This window comes from Onychostoma macrolepis, chromosome 10 (assembly GCF_012432095.1).
Source record: "Onychostoma macrolepis isolate SWU-2019 chromosome 10, ASM1243209v1, whole genome shotgun sequence".
Taxonomy (NCBI): domain Eukaryota; kingdom Metazoa; phylum Chordata; class Actinopteri; order Cypriniformes; family Cyprinidae; genus Onychostoma; species Onychostoma macrolepis.
In genome coordinates this window covers 25,477,103-25,497,013 of record NC_081164.1, presented here as the reverse complement: position 1 = coordinate 25,497,013, position 19,911 = coordinate 25,477,103, and the positions used below count along the sequence as shown (strand labels likewise).

Sequence of the window (19,911 nt, the reverse complement as noted above, 5' to 3'; positions counted from 1 at the left end):
TAAAGCATCCTGACATACATCTGTTTTAAGTGTAGAGAAAACACAATTTCATTTTATAAAGTCACATTAAATTAATTGTTTTTATGGTTTTACGTGATATGAAGTCATCTGAGGAGAATATTACAACAATAAAACCTGTAAACCCAGTCAGAGGTGATTGTTTACAGATTTTACTAGTGCCATCTGCTGGTACAGAGTAAAAAAAAACACGTGTTGCATGTGATTAATACTGCAATACTTACATGTACACAGATCTGTCACTTAGTTTGCACCTTTGTGTGGATTGAGAAAACACACCAAATGCAACAAAACTGTTTTCTTAACAAATCTTTATGTAACAAGGAAACATACGTCAATGCATTATAATTATATATTACATATATCAAACTTAAGATGCAGCTTTTTTCCCCAGCATTCACAAACATTATCATGCAGGAAAATTAGTGCAATTATTAAAGACAACACAATTGCTGTGCAAAAATAGAAAATTGCATAAAACATAGTTTAACTTGTAATAAAAGCACTAGTAGAAAGTGATCTGCTGAGAGTTTCTGAGCTGAAGCTCTGGTTAAAGGCGACTGTAGGGTTTGCTCGGCGGGCTCAACGTGAACCGCTGAGGGTTAAATTGACCGGGGCTTCTGAACTTGGGCGAGACGGTTAACCAGTTCAGTTTGAAGGCCATGTCTCTGTTCATCTGTGAGGGGGACGGCCAGCTGAAAATCACACCATGTAACAAGGAAACATACTTCAATGCATTATAATTTTATATTACATATATCTCATACATATACAGTTGTGCTCATAAGATTACATGCACCTTGCAGAATGTGCAAAATGTTAATAATTTTAACTAAATAAGAGGGATCATGAAAATTGCATGTTATTTCTTATTTAGTACTCTCCTGAATAAGCTATTTCACATAACAGATGTTTACATATACTCCACAAGACAAAATAATAAATTAAATGACCCCGTTCAAAAGTTTACATACCCTTTAATCTTAATAATCTATGTGTCGTTTCCTGGATGATCCACGACTCTTTTTTATATTTTCATGAGTCCCTTGTTGCCTGCCTGCTGTTCTTCAGAAAAATCCTCCAGCTCCTGCGCATTCTTTGGTTTTCCAGCATCTTCTGCATATTTTAACCCTTTCCAAAAGTGACTTTATGATTTTGAGATCCATCTTTTAACACTGAGGACAATTGAGGGACTCATGCATAACTATTACAAAAGGTGGAAACATGTACTGACGCTCAAGAAGGCAACAATGCATTTAGAGCCGGGGGGTGAAAACTTTTGAACAGGATGATGATGTGTAAATTCTTCTCATTTTAACTTGTTCAATCTTTTTTTTTTTCATTTAGTACTGCACTTAAGAAGCTACATAAATACTTACATGTTTCCCAGAAGACAAAATAAGCACAATTTACCTTGATCATCCGATTTAAAAAGTTTTCACCCCCCATCTCTTAATGCATTCTGTGGCCTTCTTGAGCATCAGTACATGTTTCCACCTTTTGTAATAGTTGTGTTTGAGTCCCATAATTGCCCTCAGTGTTAAAAGATGGATTTCAAAATCATAGTCACTTTTGGAAAGGGTTCAAATCTGCAGAAGATGCTGGAAAACTAAAGAATGCGCAGGAGCTGGAGGATTTTTCTGAAGAACAGCAGGACCAACGAGGGACTCATGAACAACTATCACAAAATATAAAAAGAGTCGTGGATCATCCAGGAAACGACACATAGTATTAAGATTCAAGGGTATGTAAACTTTTGAACGGGGTCATTTAAGTTATTATTTTGTCTTGTGGGGTATTTATAAACATCTGTTATGTGACATAGCTTATTCAGGACAGTATTAAATAAAAAATAACATGCAATTTTCATGATCCCTCTTATTTTGTTCAAATTATTAACATTTTGCATATTCTGCAATGTGCATGCAAATTTATGAGCACAACTCATACTTCAGATGCAGCTTTTTTTCCTGCATTCTAGAGGTGTGCGATATGACGATTTTTGATCGTGGACGATAAAAATGTCTCCACGATCTGCTTTTGAAGAAATATCGTAGTATCGTGCTACAGCGCACATTCTATCAGCTGCAGTTCTTATTCCTCCGTCTTAATATACTGTACATTATTCGGATCTGCTTTAAAGCCTTGCCGGTTAAATGTTTTATTCACGCGTCGGTCTGACGTGCGCTTTTTCTGAGCCCGTACACCCGAAGCGCGCGAGCTAAAGCCTGTCAAAAAGCACCTGATTACTGAACTAAGTTATCTTGTGCACTAATACTGTCAAAACACACAAGGTTTATGTATAGACTCCGTTGCTTATGTCTAAAATGAGTAAGTAAACAGCTGAGAGAAAACGGATGCGTGCCTCTGTATATTAGATGCGTGCATGTCTTACAGGGGCAGTACTGAACATGCTGCCGACTGTCATTAAAGGGATAGTTCACCTTAAAATGTAATTTCTGTCATTATTTACTAACTCGCATGTTGTCCCAAACCTGTATTAATTTCTTTCTTGTGCTGAACACAAAATAAAATATTTTGAAGAATGTGGGTAACCAAATAGTATCTGGTCCACATTGACTTTTGATAGAAGGAAAAAAAAAATACTATGGAATAAGTCACTGGGGACCAGCAACTGTTTGGTTTTCCATGTTCCTCAAAACAGCATTTATGTTTAGCAGAAGAAACTCATTCAGGTTTAAAGAAACTTTTGAGTGAGTAAATGATGGTATAAATATAAAACACTTTTTATTTTGGGGTTAATTATTCCTTCAATGTTAATAAAACACCAAAACACAAAGAGAAAAATCACTCACTACTCTTGACTGAAAAACGTTAATACAGTTGATTTAATAGGAATCAATCTATATAGTGTTTTATTTTTATATTTGTTGATTCAATTTCTCGAATGCTCCTGCTAAATACACCTATTGTACCTGAAAATAAAACACTGTTTTATTTGTATAGTATGTGTATTTGTAATGTGTATCTTTGTTCTCATTTTTTAATAACAAAGATAAAATAATGACAAAGATTTTTATCTTCGCCCACTTTGGCCTAAATATCCACCATTCTTTTTTAATATTTTTGTTATCTTGAAAGGTTTTGTCTTTATAATAGGGAAATTAGTTTGGCTGTAATGCTCAGACAACTTGCAAAATAGTAAAACCAACATGACAAAGAATCGTGATAAAATCGTGATTTTTCTTAAAAATATCGTGATATTATATTTTTGCCATATCGCCCACCCCTACTGCATTCACAAACATTATCATGCACAATGAGTTTATTGGCACTTCAAAGTTTGCAACCAATGTCCATTAATGAATTCATATTACAAAAACAATAGGATTGAACAGCTCTGATTCAAAGCACTAGAATATGAATAACTTTTACTGTACATCTGATCACACTGCAATAAAGTGCTGTTTTTCCTCAGTATTTTTGACTTGTTTTAGAGATGCATGAGCCCAAGTTTATTTGTATATTGCATTTCACACACACTGCTAATTTCAGTTGTCTAATGCTTGTTTCATACTTCAACTTTGCATTCCTGTTCTTTTCTGAATAGAATTTATGTTTCGAAACATTTCAGTTTATTTGAATGTAATAAAATGCGATTTACACTGGACTTATTTGTGTTTTATTTTCTTTTTCCTCTAAACAATGAGTTTTTGGATTCGTTGTGACTTAAACATACAGAAAAAATTCAGTGCAGGAACAATTTTCTCTCAGATATTGCTAGTGAATTTCAGAAACAATTACAAAAAAAAAAGGGAAAGTAACATTGAATAAAACATGAAGTTTTAAAGTAGAAAGACTGAATTTTTCATGTAAAACATTCACAAATAACCTTCCTTTTCTTTTTCTTTTTTTACGGTGTAGACAGGTGCAATTTATTTTCTGGAAAATATGATTGATAGAATAAAGAATAAAAGATAAATTTAAGAATAACATTGATTAATACATTTAAATTTAAAATAAAGTTTATAAATGTGATAAAATTAATTTTAAAAATTTTACAATAAACTAAGTATGATTGATAGAATAAATTTGTGTGCCAACAGATATTGTAATTATAAAATTTTTAATAAAGAATAAATAAATAATAACATTATTTAACATTTATAATAATTTCATAAAGTTTAGGAATTTAATACTATTTATTTTAAGAATTAAATAATAAATGGAAAATATACGATTGATAGAATAAATAATAAATTTAAGAATAACCTTGATTATTAAATTTATAATAATTTAATAAAGTTAAATAATATAATTATAATAATTTAAATAAATATTTTCTCAACTATAGAACATTTGAGACAATCTGAACTTGAATAAGAGTCTTCTGGACTCAGCACTACCTCTGTCGTTGTGATGGAGAATAGGACAAGATCATGTTCCTCCACCGGAGGACGCTGGGATATGAGAGCGGCTCGATCTCCACGTCATTCAGCGCTACAAGAACATCACTGTCCAGCTTGGTCGGGGAATTACTGGCCAAAAGAGAAGCAGAAGAATCAGAAAAGGAGCTTAGAAAATGCATTTTCATGAATGAGTCTGATCAGTGTGTTCTAGGGCTGTCATAATCTCTGAAAAACTAAATTCTAATTTTGTACTTGAATATTATCAATATTTGAATACTCCTGAGTCCACAAGAGGGCGCATCAAGCAAAATATTATTAATGCACGTTTCTACAAAGCAATAAAATAACACGACTATCTGTGAAAAAAGTGCATAATGTTTAAAATAATGTTTTTAAACTATATATAATTAATTAAGTTGCTTAAACAATTAGAATACAAACGACCGAAAACCAATCACAAAGAGTACTTTTTTAATTTAAAAACATGAGATGCAGTGGGATGGGAAAAAAAACGGCATAAAGTCGAGACATGTTTTTTAAAAGTTGAACTTGCATTAATTTTACATGGATTTCTAAACATGCAGCTCTCTTGTGCGAGACGCGAGCGCAACGGTGATAGATGTCTATCTAGAAAATGCGATAAATATGCGTTCTGTGTGAATGGCTTGGTTTCAGTTTTGACCGCATTGATGTTCTCTTTTTCTGCAATATTTTGAATGAACAGCAGTGGGTTCAACTGGATAAGCTAAAAAAAAAAGCATTAAAATGCAACGACACCTACATCGTCATCGCATCTCGTGCACCACTGATAAGGCTGCCTGACGCACACCAAAAATTCGAATGCAAAAACGTTGATGTGGATTTTTATCTTAAATTCGACGAATATTCAAAATATTCATTTTTTTGACAGCTCTAGTGTGTTCTGTCTTACCCTGCTATAAACACATGAGCTCTGTGGCTCAGATCCGTGGTGCTGTGTGTGGATTTAAAGGAGGAGCTGGAGGAGTCCGGCTGGACCGAGCCGTCCTCTGTGTCCTCGTCGGCGGTGAAATACTCTTCTGAGCCGCAGCTGGAGCCGTCTTCATCAGCCGCGCAGCCAGAGTCTGCGCTCCGCTCCAGCAGAACCTTCTCAAACTCCTGCAGCAGATCTCGTACCGGGAACGGATGTAGTTCATCTGCTTCATCTGAATCAAGAAACGCCCCAGACGACCGATCAGAGCGGCCTTTGACACAAGAAAACACAAGACATTAGAGTTAGAGTTATACTTTATTGTCCTTTGCAGGAAATTTGTCTTGGACTCAAAGCTGCAGTGATACACAACAACAACATTTTTAAGAAAACATTTTTTTTTTTTTTTAAATGTACTTTGGAACCTTCAGAAAACTTTAACTCAATTTTTGAGACACAGAATAATATTGAAGCCCGCTTCCACCACTGAATAAAAAAATAAAAAAGGTAATTGTGACTTTTTATCTTGCAATTCTGACTTTATAACTCGCAATTGTGAATTTATATCTCACAATTCTCAGAAAAAAAGTCAGAATTGTGAGTTTTATGACGCAATTCTGAGATGTAAACTCGCAATTGCGAGAAAAAACGTCAGAATTTTGAGATAAAAAGTCGCAATTACCTTTTTTATTTTTTTATTCAGTGGCGGAAACTATGGGATCAAATTCCCGCCAAATGTATTGCAGTCACGGATTAAAAAAACAAAAAAACAAGTGTGAAACCAAAATTTTAAAAACGCAAGTTAAATTATATTGCACAAAATTGAAAAATGAAAGCAAAGTTATCAGAATAGCAAACAATGGTCATGGATCAAAAAATAATGTGTGAATCAAAAAATTTAATAACGCATTTAAAAAAAAATTATAATAATAAGCATGAATCAAAACTTTAAGCACATTTAAAATCATATTGCACAAAACTGAAATATTAATGCAAAATTATCCAAATTACACACAAAGTTTTCCTTGGTTATATTTCAGTTTTTTGTGCTCTCAGACATTTTCTGCACATATTAATAATTTTTTGTATGCTTATGCTGTTTTTCCCTTCGCTTGCGCTCAGTGTGACACGTAACGTATATACAGTATGCTGAGTTTCAGTTCATTTTTGTGACACACTTAAACTCAAACGGCAGAAAGCGACATCCTATTGGTTTTCTTTATTTTACAAAAGCACAATGTTTTGTTTTCATTGTGAGTGTACACAAATAAAAGTTGTGTTTTCTGAGTCTGTGTCGCAAGGATGAAGATGCCGATCCTGACTCGCCGTCTCCTCTTTAGATGCGCCTTTAGAGAGAAATGCATCTTTATGGATTATGATTATGATTATAATGTTTTATTTCATTAAGTAGTAATTTAAAGCTTTCTATAGATATATTTATCATGTCTGTGAGGCATGTATTTGCTGAGTTTTGGTTCATTTTTGTGAAGCGCTACTGTTCAAGACCGAGACGGCAGAAAGCACATCATGTTTGTTGATACTGTGAGTGCACACAAATAAAAGTAGACCCTTTACAGTTCCGAATGATGCATTACTCTTACCTTTAAGAGCAAAAATGATGGCGTATCCACTATCCACTGAAAAAAAATGCAAGTGATCTACCCTGGCGTCTCCACGTCCTGCAAAGCGCGCTTTAGCATCCACTCTCCGCACAAACTATTGGATACAGCGCACATTTATCTAGGTTTAACGTTTAAACATTGTTATATGCTTGAACTGTTTTATATCTATAGATTTTATTTTAGGCAAGTCGTGATGATTTGAGAAGGCTAAATTGATCAAACATACACTATGATCAGCTTACTGTATGCCGCTGGCCGCTTGGTCGTTACTTTAAAAAACAAAAACTTATAACGAACAAAAAACGCTCCAAACGTTTTTCTAAATTAACTTAAAAAATAAACAAAATTTAATCACTTTGCCATTACGTACAAAACAGAACTATTTTAATAGCTGAAACAGTAGTATAAGCTGTGTCATTTTTGGGGTGTGTCTAAAAATGAGCTGATTTGGAGTGTATGGCTTTAAATGCAAATGAGCTGCATATTCCCGCCCGTCTCCAGAAGAGGGCGTTGCGTCTCTCTTCATTGTATATCTACAGCAATAAACAGCCGGTATAAGCAACATACCCGAGAGCGAGAGAACCAGTGTTCAGCCGTACATATGGGAAGACAGATGCAATGAAAGTGGGACGAAACTTTCAGTGCATTACAGAGCTCGGACCGAACCGCACGAACGTGCTACCGAACGAATCTCGTGCAACAAACAGCACAAACTAATCTCACAGGCTCGGCGCTCATCAGCTAAAAATACTTAATGAACGCACTCAAATTTGGTTAAAACTCTAAGCACTATAACAACATCACATTCACAAAGGAGTCTGGAGTGATACATGTATTATCACTATAGCAACGCAGGGCTGTCAATCAACGCCAAGTGGCTCCGCCCTCCGAAATGTGACGTCACACTGCGGTGAGAGTCAAAACAGCAGGCCTAGTGAGATTGACTTGATTTAAAGGGGATTAAAAAATGAGGAGTAGGTGGATTTTTATCTGGTGAAAATGCTGTGCGGTACAATGCAAGTAAGACCCTGAGTAAGCTCAGGAAGATGCGCTCAGAAAGTGACCTGCGGATGAACGGTTGACTGTGAAGCTCAGGTGCTCCTCCAGCATCTCCAGCCCGTCGCTGCTGCTCAGATCGATGAAGCAGCGGAGGAAAGCCCAGTATTCGGCCCACGGGAGTCCCATCTCACGAGCCAGCTCTCTGCACACACGGCCACGCAGGATTAATGGAGTTTAGTAGGGATATAAAGACATTATCAATAATAGCAAATTATTATATGCAAATGATAGCAAAACGGTCTCGATATTATCGTGGTCACATGACGATATGAAACGATAGGCAAGGCAAGTTTATTTATATAGCACATTTCATACATAATGGTAATTCAAAGGAAGTAAAATAATAATAAAAAAAAAAAATCTCAACAATTAAACAGGGAAAAACTTTTAAATGATTTAGAAATTGATTTAAAATTAATTTAAAAGAGTTAAAAATTTAAAATGATTATACATAATTATAATATACATGAGTGTGATAATCAGTCAGGAGGGCCACATTCACTTGACGCTCTAACACTTGCACTCTCTATTCGCTTTCTGTTCTATCTATTAGTTTTCTTTTTATTGTATGTATATGTATATGTAATTGTTAAAAAAAAACTTGCCCCTTTTAGACTTGCACTCTATTCATTTACTAACTGCTTGTTTTTCTTAAAAAAACACTAAAACTAACACTAGCTTCTCTATTCTTTTTCATTTTATTTATTATATAATAATAAAAAAAAAAATGTGTACTGGGTTAAGCTAACCGAGACTTGTTATAGCACTTGCATATCGTTGCTCTTTTGTTGATTTTGATTGCTTCCATTGTCCTCATTTGTATGTCGCTTTGGATAAAAGCATCTGCTAAATGACTAAATGTAAACATAAAATACAGTGCAGTCAGTTGGGACGTAGCACAGTGATCATTCAACAAATGCACAGCTAAACAGATGAGTTTTGAGTCTGGATTTAAATGTGGCTAATGTTTTAGCACATCTGATCTCTTCTGGAAGCTGGTTCCAACTGCGGGCGGCATAATAGCTAAAACAGACTCCCCTTGTTTTGTGTGACCCTTGGTATTTCTAACTGACTCGATCCTAATGATCTGAGTGGTCTGTTAGGTTTATATTCAGTGAGCATATCTGTTAGGTCCTAGGCCATTGAGTGATTTATAAACGAGTAAAAGTACTTTAAAATCAATCCTAAATGTAACTGGAAGCCAGTGTAAGGACCTGAGGACTGGTGTGATATGCTCAGATTTTCTGGTTGGATATGTCTTCATCCGACAAAAAGTGCAGTTTTTAAAATATATTTGTTTTGGGGCATTATGCTTTGGCACAGTATCTGTCAAACGAACTGGTTTAAATATATTAAGGCACTTTAAGTGTTTTTACAATGTTTTGTCGTTATTCGAGTTAGTTTTTTTGCACTTTAATATATTTTAATGTTACACACAACAAAGAACAAGTGTCTTATCATTTATTATAAAACATAGCATTATGCATCACTTTGTTGTCCGCGACAAACAATGTTGTTCTGCCATGTCCTTGTGGAGATTAAAAGAATGCCATCTTGCAGTGTAAAGGATGGTTGTTTTGTGCGCTGAACAGAGTGGGAACGTAATTTAAGGGGATACTTTCAAGGTCGCAATTAATGCAAATCAACATCACTATCTCCTGGGAAAGCATAAGGGAGTCTATTGCATTGACCTTCAAGATAAGGTTGGAAACTGTTGTCGTTTGGACAATATTAGGTGCAGGATTCTGGCACCACGTTGATTACGAAACCTCAGAGATATTGCCAATTAAGAACTCATCTTTTTCTGTAATTAAAACGAAGTGCACCTAATTGGGAGGTTGGGGTTAGGGTCATTTTTGATTATTACTATTCTTTTATGTATTTACCTATGATTATTGTCATTATTATTGATATCAGCTGCATACCAACAATAAACAGTTGTATTGCTTGATTAGTATGGTGTACGGACCTTTTATTGGCACCTTCTCATGCTGATTAGCACCACACTTGTCTCACATCAGTTTTGAAAAACAGAAACCATATTAAAACATGTAGTTTTAAATAAATGATCTGTTCTTTGATATTTATGTGCCGCCGTCACGGCTGATGCATCTATCAGAGGTATAAATAAAAACCGACGCACAGCCGACGGCGTATGTCCGATTCGAGTTTTTTTTCGAGTTTTCCTTCAAAATAAAAGCGCAGTATATGAATTACTGACAGCGAGCGGCTTAAATGCAGTCCAACTTCAAAATATCTCTTTCAAGTGTAGAAATTAGGAAAGAAGTATTGTGATTTCCCTTCATAATATACCTATGAAATATTAATTTTCATTTATTTTACAGTGCAATTGTATTACAATATATGGCTATTACTGTCACTGTTGCTATTATTATTATTCTATTCTAATTTGTTTGGCTTCCTGAAACACCAGTGTGAATGTAATTTAGACTCAGACAGTATATCACAAATAAAAAGAGGCTTGAGTCCTCTTTAAAGTTCAGGTACAAGTCAATGCACTGAGTTTTTTCTGACTTAAGTTTTCTTAGTTAAGAACATGGGATGGAGCTCTTAATTTTGAACTCTCAAAGTGCATTAAATAGAATAATTAAACTTTAAAACGTACAAAATAAAATTTAAAAAATATGTCTTTTTTTTTTTTAAATATCGCAATATCGTATCGTGAGATTTTGATATCGTTACATCCCTAGAGGTTAGTGTTATTAATGTAATGAGCATGCTCACCGGCCGACTCTCTCTGCGCCGCGCTCTGAATCCGTCTTCAGGATCTGATGGAAATATCCGGCTCGTTCCCGCCGCGGCGTCTTCCACAGTCTGTGAAACTCCTCGGCCTGCAGGAAAACACCATCTCAGTTTAACGGCTTTGCAGATCTTATTGTTTGTTGTTTGCCATTCTGTGTGTGAATGGTGCATTTGTTTGGGGTATTTGCATATGTTCTCCAGCTCTCCGTTTACACCTGTCCTATTCGTTTGTTGTTCTTCGTTTCTCTTCTTCCTTTGCAAAGGAATTGTGGTCCTAAACTAATTATTAATTATTACAGATTATATTATTACGATGATGATTATTGTTATTGCTGTTACTAATAAAAATAATATTATTGATTTTAAAATTGTCATTTAAATTATTGTTGTATTTTGTGTGCCAACAGAAATAGTAATATAATAATTCTAATAACAATAATGCATTTCTTTTAATTATAAAACAATAACTTTTATACTTGTTTGCAATAATGACAATAACTTTATATTTAAAAGTATTTATAATTATTAATGATAATAATAATAATTTTGTTCTAACTGAATATAATAATTTTTAAAACAATAAATTACATGTTTTTAAAAATTATAAAAGAATAATTTAGTATGCTTGTTTGTAATAACAATAATGACAATAATGTTATATCTAAAAATCCTTTTACTATTATTACTACTAATGGTAATAATACTAGTAATAATAAAAACAACAACAATTTAAAAATAATAACATTTTTATTATTATTATTTTAATGTTATTAAATTATTATTCATATAGTTTCCATGCCAACAAAAATTGTCATTATAATATTTTAACAACAACAGTTTATTTTTAAAGTATAATGATGATTCTCTATTATGCTGGTTTGAAATAATGATAATAAGAATACTGTTATATTTAAATTACATTATTTAATAATAATATTTTATTAGTTATTAATGTTATGCTTTTTTTTTACATACTTTTACATTTTAATAACAATAATTTAAAATATATTAACATTATATTTTTACAAGAAAAAATTATTTAATTTAAAAAACACTTTTACCGAAATTAGTTAAAAAAATTACTGTGATCATTATATTTATGAACATGATCACTTCTGTTGCTGCTCATTTATGCAATTACAAGTGAGATTCAAAGAGGTATAAAGCACCTTTGATGAAGTCAGAGGACCAGCAAAAGCCGTGAGGGTCATTATTGGGTTTTTGGGGCTGTCCATCATCCTGTCAGGCCTGTATAACTGACCGCTGGACTCCGGTGACCCGAGACACCAGGGGGCGCCAATCACCGGATGCAGCGTGTTATCTGCGGCCCGCAGCAACGGCACATAAAATCTGTCTGTGACAAAAACACCAACAACCAGTGTTGGGGAAAGTTACTTTTAAAAGTATTGCATTACAATGTTGCGTTACTCCCTAAAAAAGTAACTAATTACGTTACTTAGTTACTTTTTATGAAAAGTAATGCGTTATGTTACTTTTGAGTTACTTTTAAAATCTGGGCAGGGTTTGCTTGTTTGTTTTTAACATAAAAAAAAGTTATTTTTACAAATGTGAAAATTCTTTTCACACCAAAATTGAAGTGAATACGGCTCAGGCTGAAGGAAATGTAAATTCACGTCTGTACAGTAGAGGGCGCCACGCAAACAAATCACATGAAGAATATGACGCAGGAGAAGAAAGTTTAACACTATTCACCAACAGTGTTGGGCGGTAACTACTTACTAGTAACTTAGTTACTGTAATAAGATTTCAGTAATAATATTGCAATTACCATCCATAAAACAGCTTAGTTACTTCTAATGCCTCGACCCCGCTGATTTAAAATCCAATAATTCCTTGATTTATTTTCATAATTTTCACGACTCCCCAGTGCAGCAGGCAAGCTTGGAATATGGAAAAGCTTACATTCAGCAGATAGAAATATTGCATTATATTAATTTTGTCAGGAAAAAATATGATCTGGACACTGTTGTGTAAGTTACATCCCTCTGATCAACATTATATTACTATAATTAATACATAATGAAACAATCGTATATGGGTAACGGAGAAATTACAATTAGCTTCAAGTAATGAGATGAATACAACACTTCTACTTGAATGTCACTGTTAATCACTATTGAGTGTTTGTAATCACTTCTGACTGCGATCCAATGCGGATTTTGGTCAAATGACGAGGCATATAGTTTGAGTATATGAGTATTATAGTTACTAAGTAACGTAATTAGTTACTTTTTTAGGGAGTAACGCAATATTGTAACGCAATGTTATTAGTAACATTCTATACAGTTACAACTTCTGTGAGCGTGAAGAAACAGTAATGTAACTATTAGTGTAACTAATTACCGTTGCAAGAAAGTAATAAATAAAGTAACAATATTACTTTTGAAAGGAGTAATGAGTAATATATTACATTCTGAGAGTAACTTGCCCAACACTGTTCACCAATAACAAAAATGAAACACATATGTGTCTTAGTATGGCTGATTAGATATGATTCAGAGATTTAAAGAGCGGGGATATAAAAACAGCGTGATTGAGAAAGCATACAATAAAGCTAAAAGCATAATTTGAGATGAGTTATTGGTACAAGTCTTTTGTTACACAATACAGTACAGAGGCACATAAAAAAACAAGATTGTGAAATCTTAATGAGCGAACTTAACCAGAATCTCCTTCCACTGTGTTTAGAAGAGCTCCAACTATTAAATATAAACTGGTGAGAAGTCATCTTTCCTCTAAAAGACCAATCACCTGGTTATGATCAAATGTGGGAAATTGCAGATGTGCTCATTGCAATCATTGTGAGAATATGCTTAAGACAAATATATTTATTGATGCAACATCAGGCCGTGAGTTTAAGGTAAATTCATTTATCAATCGCAATACTTCATTTGTGGTGTATAGGTTGTATGCGGTTGTTGTTACATAGGGATGACTAAAAGTTGATTAAAGATGAGATTAGCAGAACATAAGAACGCTATATGAATCTGTAATCCTCAATATCTCATGGCCTTACATTATAGAGAGAAAAATCACGGTGACCCCGGTACAGTGAAAATAGTGGGTATAGAGCATATTCAGAGGTCAATAAGAGGAAGAGATAGGATAAAAAAAGATTACAACAGAGAGAATCTTTCTGGATTCAACACAAAGCAACACAATTTCCAGGATTAAATGGAGAATTGGATTTTTCTTTTTGTTTGTACTTGATTTATGATGCATTTTATGAGATTACTTTGAGATTTATTTATGTATGTATGCATATATATGTATATGTGTGTGTATATATATATATATATATATATATATATATATATATATATATATATATATATATATATATATATATTTTTTACACTTGAGTGCCTTGGATTTGTGAGTATTTTGATGATACGAAGAATCCGCATCCAAATAGCACCGATTTATGGATATTTTTTACACCCCAGCAGCAGTTTTTTTGCATAATTTTTAAAGTAACACAGTTACTTTGTTTCTCATGTTCTAGACTAAATATCAACATGTATTTACTCATCTCACCTGCACAAAAACACATTCAGTGTTCCTCAAAATTAATAAAAACAGTCAAATGCAAACTTAGAATATTATACAAGCCTGCAATAATTAAATATGTTAAATAAGAATAATATAATATGCATTTAATCCCATTTTATTAACTAATGTCTTTGCTATTGACCTTCTAAGATCCAATTCAGAGCAAAAATTACATTTGTGTTTGATTTTTGTTATTGCTGAACAGTGTAACTCCAAAGTAACATAACGCATTACTCTCCATAAAAAGTAACGTCATTAGTTACTTTTTAGGGCGTAACGCAACATTGTAATGCATTACACTTAAAAGTAACATTCCCCAACACTGCTCGAGCATCACGATGGAAACAAACCTTCCAAATACTCCACGATCTTCTGCTTCACCTCCTTGCTCTTGTTCTTGCGCTCACAGATCACCTGCAGAATGAACGCGTGCCGTTATTTCACGAATGAGAGTCAGACATGTTTAAGAGGGGTCAGTTTCTTACAGCGGACGGTTTCTGGTCATATTTGTTCCTGCAGTGTTTGTCGATGCTCGGGTGTGAACACAGAACATCCACCACCTCCGGACATCCGAACTTACACGCGAAGTGCAGCGGCGTCTCGTTGCTCTGCGAAGAAAATCACGTCTGTCAGCACGATATATGTTCGGTGCACGGCGTTCACTGCTTTGCTGAGATATTATTACTATGACTACTACTACTAATGATAATAATAATAACAACAACAGTAATATTAAAAAAAAAAATTATAATATTTAAATACCAATTAATTTTCTTAATATAATAATAATTTCTTATTATGCTTGTTTGTTATTATTATTATTAAAATGATCATTATTATACTTTGTTTGCCGATAGAAATTATAGCGATGATTTAATTTATTTAAAAATATTACATGTTAATTATTATCACTAATACTAATAAAATTTGATATTAATTGTTCTTATTAAAATTATTATTATTATACCTTGCATGCTGATAGAAATTGTAACAAAACTGTACATTTAATTTATTTTAAAATGTTACATTTGTAAATAAAAACAGTAATTTAATATTATAATGTTACATATAAACTAAACTATTAATTAATATCACTAATACTAATACTACTAATAATAAAATTTGATATTAATTTATACAATTTATATTAAAACGATCATTATACTTTATGCGTGCCGACAGAAATTGTAATTATAATAATTTTTATAGAAATAATTTAATTTATTTAAAAATGTCACATTTTTAAATAAAAACAATAATTTGTTATAATATTAATATAACAATAGTTATATATAAAGTAAACTATTAATTATCATCATTACTACTAATAATAATAATAATAATAATAATAATAATAATAATAATAATAATAATAATAATAATAATAATAATAATAATAATAATAATAATAATAAAAATAAAAGTTGTTGTTAACTTTATAATTGTTATTATCAAAATGATCATTATTATACTTTGCATGCTGATAGAAATTGTAATTATAATAATTTTGATAGCAATAATTTAATTTACAAATATTATATTTTTAAATTAAAAGCATTCATTTGTTGTTAAAATATTAATATAATAACAGTTATATATATTGTAAACTATTAATTATCATCATTACTACTAATAATAATAAAAATAAAAGTTGTTGTTAACTTTATAATTGTTATTATCAAAATGATCATTATTATACTTTGTGTGCCAACATAAATAGCACTTCTAAGTTTAACACCAGTAATTGAATGTAATTATCAGCACACTCACAGCTTTGTCAGGCATGTTGAGGTACAGATCGACGATGTATCGAATGCGCTGCCGCAGCATGAGCTCGTTATCGTTAGGATACATGAGCCGCATGAACTCGGGGTCCTCCAGCGTCTCCAGCAGCAGACGAGCGATGCCCGCCTGGTTCTCTTTAGCCGCCACATGCAAGACGTTATATCTGCATCCCTCCTGCACACAAGACATGAACCACGGGGAAATTATGCTTGGTGTTAAAGGAACAGTTCAACCAAAAATGAAAACTGTACAAAATGTGTTTGTAAAATGTTTCAAATAAATGCTATTCTTTGAACTTTGTACTCATCTGTGAATCCTGAAAAATAAAATGCATCAGTTTCCACAAAAATATTGGGCAGCACAACTGTTTTCAACATTGATAATAATCAGAAATACTAATAATAATGATAATAAAATTTGATATTAATTTATAAAATTGTTTTTATTAAAATGATCATTATTATACTTTGCATGCTGATAGAAATTGTAATTATAATAATTTTAAATAGAAATAATTTAATTTATTTAAAAATGTTACATTTTTAAATAAAAACAATAATTTGTTATAATATTAATATAACAATAGTTATATATAAAGTAAACTATTAATTATCATCATTACTATTACTACTACTACTACTGCTAATAATAGTTTCTTGAGCAGCAAATCAGCATATTATTATGATTTCTGAAGGATCATGTGACACTGAAGACTGCAGTAATGATGCTGAAAATTCAGCTTTGATCACAGAAATAAATTACAGTTTAACAGATATTCACACAGAAAGCAGCTGTTTATATCATAAAAATATTTCACTATTTTTACTGTATTTTTGAACAAATAAAAGCAGCCTTGGTGAGCAGAAGAGACTTCTTACAGAAACATTAAAAATCTTAGATGGAAAGCGCACCTGCACGATAGTGGGATTGTCCCCGGATCCGATGAGATATCGTGGATTTCCCCAGACCAGCTCTCTGAACGCCTCCTCGTCTCCTCTCTCCACGGTTTTGCGCAGTTTGGCCGTCATGTCTTGGGTTCGAGGACTCTTAAATTCATTGCCCTTCTCCAGGTTCACAGCGTCTGAATTCACAGAGCACTCTGCACACAGAATCCATCAACAACAAGCCATCTTAAAGGGACAGCTCACCCAAAAATGAACGAAGGTCTTACGGGTTTGGAACGACATGAGGCCGAGTAATTAATGACAGACTTTTCATTTTTGGGTGAACTATCTCTTTAACAGGCAACATGTCTAGAGCCCTATGATCTCAGCCCTGCAGAAAACACAGTCAGAATCACAGAATCCAGTCATAAAAATGTAATTTACTGTATTCTCAGCGGAGTTCAAAACGCAACTCTCATGAACGAGCATGCAACTAGAGATTATAAAGTTTTAAATATGGATATTTTCCTTTCAAGAACTCCTGGAGCCGCATGGAGCACTTTTTTAGATGGATTTATGCACTTTATGCTTCAAAATCTGGACCCCTATTCACTGCCATCCTAAAGCTTGGAAGAGCCAGCTCTGATTGCATTCGTCTGAAAGAAGAAAGTCATATACACCTAGGATGGTGTGAGGGTGAGAAAATCGTGCGGTAATTTAAATTTTTGGGAGAATTATTCCTTTAAATTGTATAAGTGTTATGAGTTTAATTAATTAGACATGTTTTTGATCACTTAACAGAATCCAGAAGAATTTGAATGAAAAAAAAAAAAAAAAAAAAAAAAAATCCAGAAGAATTTGAAAAAAAAAAAAAAATCAAGAAAAAAACAGAATCCCGAAGAATTTGAATGAAAAAAAAGAAAAAACCGAATCCAGAAGAATTTGAATGAAAGAAAAAAAGAAGAAAAAAAAAGAAGAAGAAAAAAACGAATCCAGAAGAATTTGAAAAAAAAAAAAAAAAACAAAACAGAATCCAGAATAATTTGAATGAATTATTAAACATTTTAATATATAATATATAAATGTAATATATTTAATACACCAATTTTTATATTAAAATTATGAAAAAGTGGTTTGCATGAATGATTCAATGACTCACTCATAAATACTTCACTTGTTTCATTACTGGATGAATCAGCGTTTTTGAACGAATCTCTTGAATGAATGATTCAATGACATAAATGTTTTAACAGTCACTTGTTGCCACCTAGTGGAGAAAACAACATTATTTGATGCGTTGGACTGACCTGCGCTGGTTTTCTCTAGAGACGGTTTGAGCGGCGACACACAGAAACCTTTAGCGAAGTTCTCCGCGTCTTCTTTACAGGCAAAGGCTTTGAATCGAGCTCCTTTCAGCTTCATCACGGCCTTCAGCGCCTTCATCTTATCGACGTACACAAGCGGCGATCCTGAAACAATCACACGTCAGCACTGGTCACGATGAAACGCTCTCAGAAGCACAATTACAAATACTTTCGTTACAGTACTCGAGTACATTTTTCATTTTTTTCTACTTTCTTGAGTATAATTAAATTGTGGTACTTTTCGGATCATTTTTAACCCTAAAAAAATTATGTACCGCAGCTTTAAGTAGCAACACTTTTACTTAAATATAATTTTTTAGTACACTTTCCACAGACCTTCTTCAACCGCTGGGTCGTCTGGCTCAGGACACACGCCGTAATAAACACACGGACCGTCCGGCTGCGGCTCTGGGGTTTGAGCGTCACCAGTCACTTCCTCTCGGTTCTGCTCACTGATTGGCTGCTGGAGCTCCTCCACAGGAAGTGAGCTCCCAGAATGCACCGCAGCCTCCCCCAGAAGAGCTCGAGCCAGCTTCTTCTCGAAGACGCTCCTGGTGGTGGCCGTGACCGGGCCGCATCTGAGTCCGACGCCGGTGAGCTCGTCTCTCAGCTGATCCGCGCTCAGCGTCTGCAGTCGCTCCAGAACCGCCTCCATAACAGCAACTCCTGCAGACCACAAATGAGGACAATAGAAGCAATCAAAATCAACAAAAGAGCAATGATATGCTATAACAAGTCTCAGTTAGCTTAACGCAGTAATATAATAAATAAAAAGAAAACAGATAGAATAGAAAAAGAAAAGTTTTCGTGGAACCTTGCAAAAGCAGCACGTTATCTGATATCTGAGTTATCTGTTTTTGCAAATAAACTCTTCATATATAATTGTGTATTGATTTTTAACATTTAATTAAAATGCAAACATGAGATGTTTGAGTCACTTGGATAAAAACACCTGCTGAATGCATACTTGTAAATGTAAATAAATGTAATGTAAATCTTTACAGGTGAAACACTGGTAGTGGTAACAGCCTAAAAGAAAACAATTGTACCAAAATATATTAGAAAAAAATATGAGGTCATTTATTATTATTATTATTACATTTACATTACATTTAGTCATTTAGCAGACGCTTTTATCCAAAGCGACTTACAAATGAGGACAATTATTACCAATAATAATAATTATTATTATTAAACTACACATGCTCAAACCAAAGCCAAAATAGGAAGAAAACATACCACTGAAGCATTAATTTCTAATTTATATATATATATACACACACATATGTACATATATGTGTGCGTGTGTGTGTGTGTATATATGTATTTGTGAATCTGATGAAAACAATAAAAATACCATAAAAATAACAATAAAAACAATTAAAACTAAACAATAAAATTTACATTTTTGTTTAATTGCTTAAAAAATTATTTAATACATTTTATGTTTTGACCTTCAGCTCTCAATGAAGTTTGATTTGTATCCCTTCATATTAAAAGGTTCGAACATCTCTGTATTAAACA

At 33.1% G+C, this 19,911-nt stretch overlaps 1 protein-coding gene across 1 annotated transcript in view; it reads right to left on the bottom strand.

Annotated features, from left to right (window-relative positions):
- Window positions 1-312: 312 nt before the first annotated feature.
- LOC131548641 (ankyrin repeat and LEM domain-containing protein 2) overlaps window positions 313-19,911 on the bottom strand; it is a 20,550-nt gene continuing 951 nt past the window's right edge. The window contains exons 2-13 of the mRNA XM_058790123.1: window positions 18,724-19,053; window positions 18,331-18,492; window positions 17,051-17,238; window positions 16,125-16,313; window positions 14,840-14,962; window positions 14,705-14,768; window positions 11,951-12,135; window positions 10,764-10,870; window positions 8,024-8,160; window positions 5,320-5,611; window positions 4,386-4,517; window positions 313-713 (exon numbers count right to left, since the gene is read on the bottom strand). Of these exons, the coding sequence (XP_058646106.1) occupies window positions 569-713; window positions 4,386-4,517; window positions 5,320-5,611; window positions 8,024-8,160; window positions 10,764-10,870; window positions 11,951-12,135; window positions 14,705-14,768; window positions 14,840-14,962; window positions 16,125-16,313; window positions 17,051-17,238; window positions 18,331-18,492; window positions 18,724-19,042 (2,043 nt within the window). The 5' untranslated portion in view covers window positions 19,043-19,053 and the 3' untranslated portion in view covers window positions 313-568. The remainder of the gene's footprint in view (window positions 714-4,385; window positions 4,518-5,319; window positions 5,612-8,023; window positions 8,161-10,763; window positions 10,871-11,950; window positions 12,136-14,704; window positions 14,769-14,839; window positions 14,963-16,124; window positions 16,314-17,050; window positions 17,239-18,330; window positions 18,493-18,723; window positions 19,054-19,911) is intronic.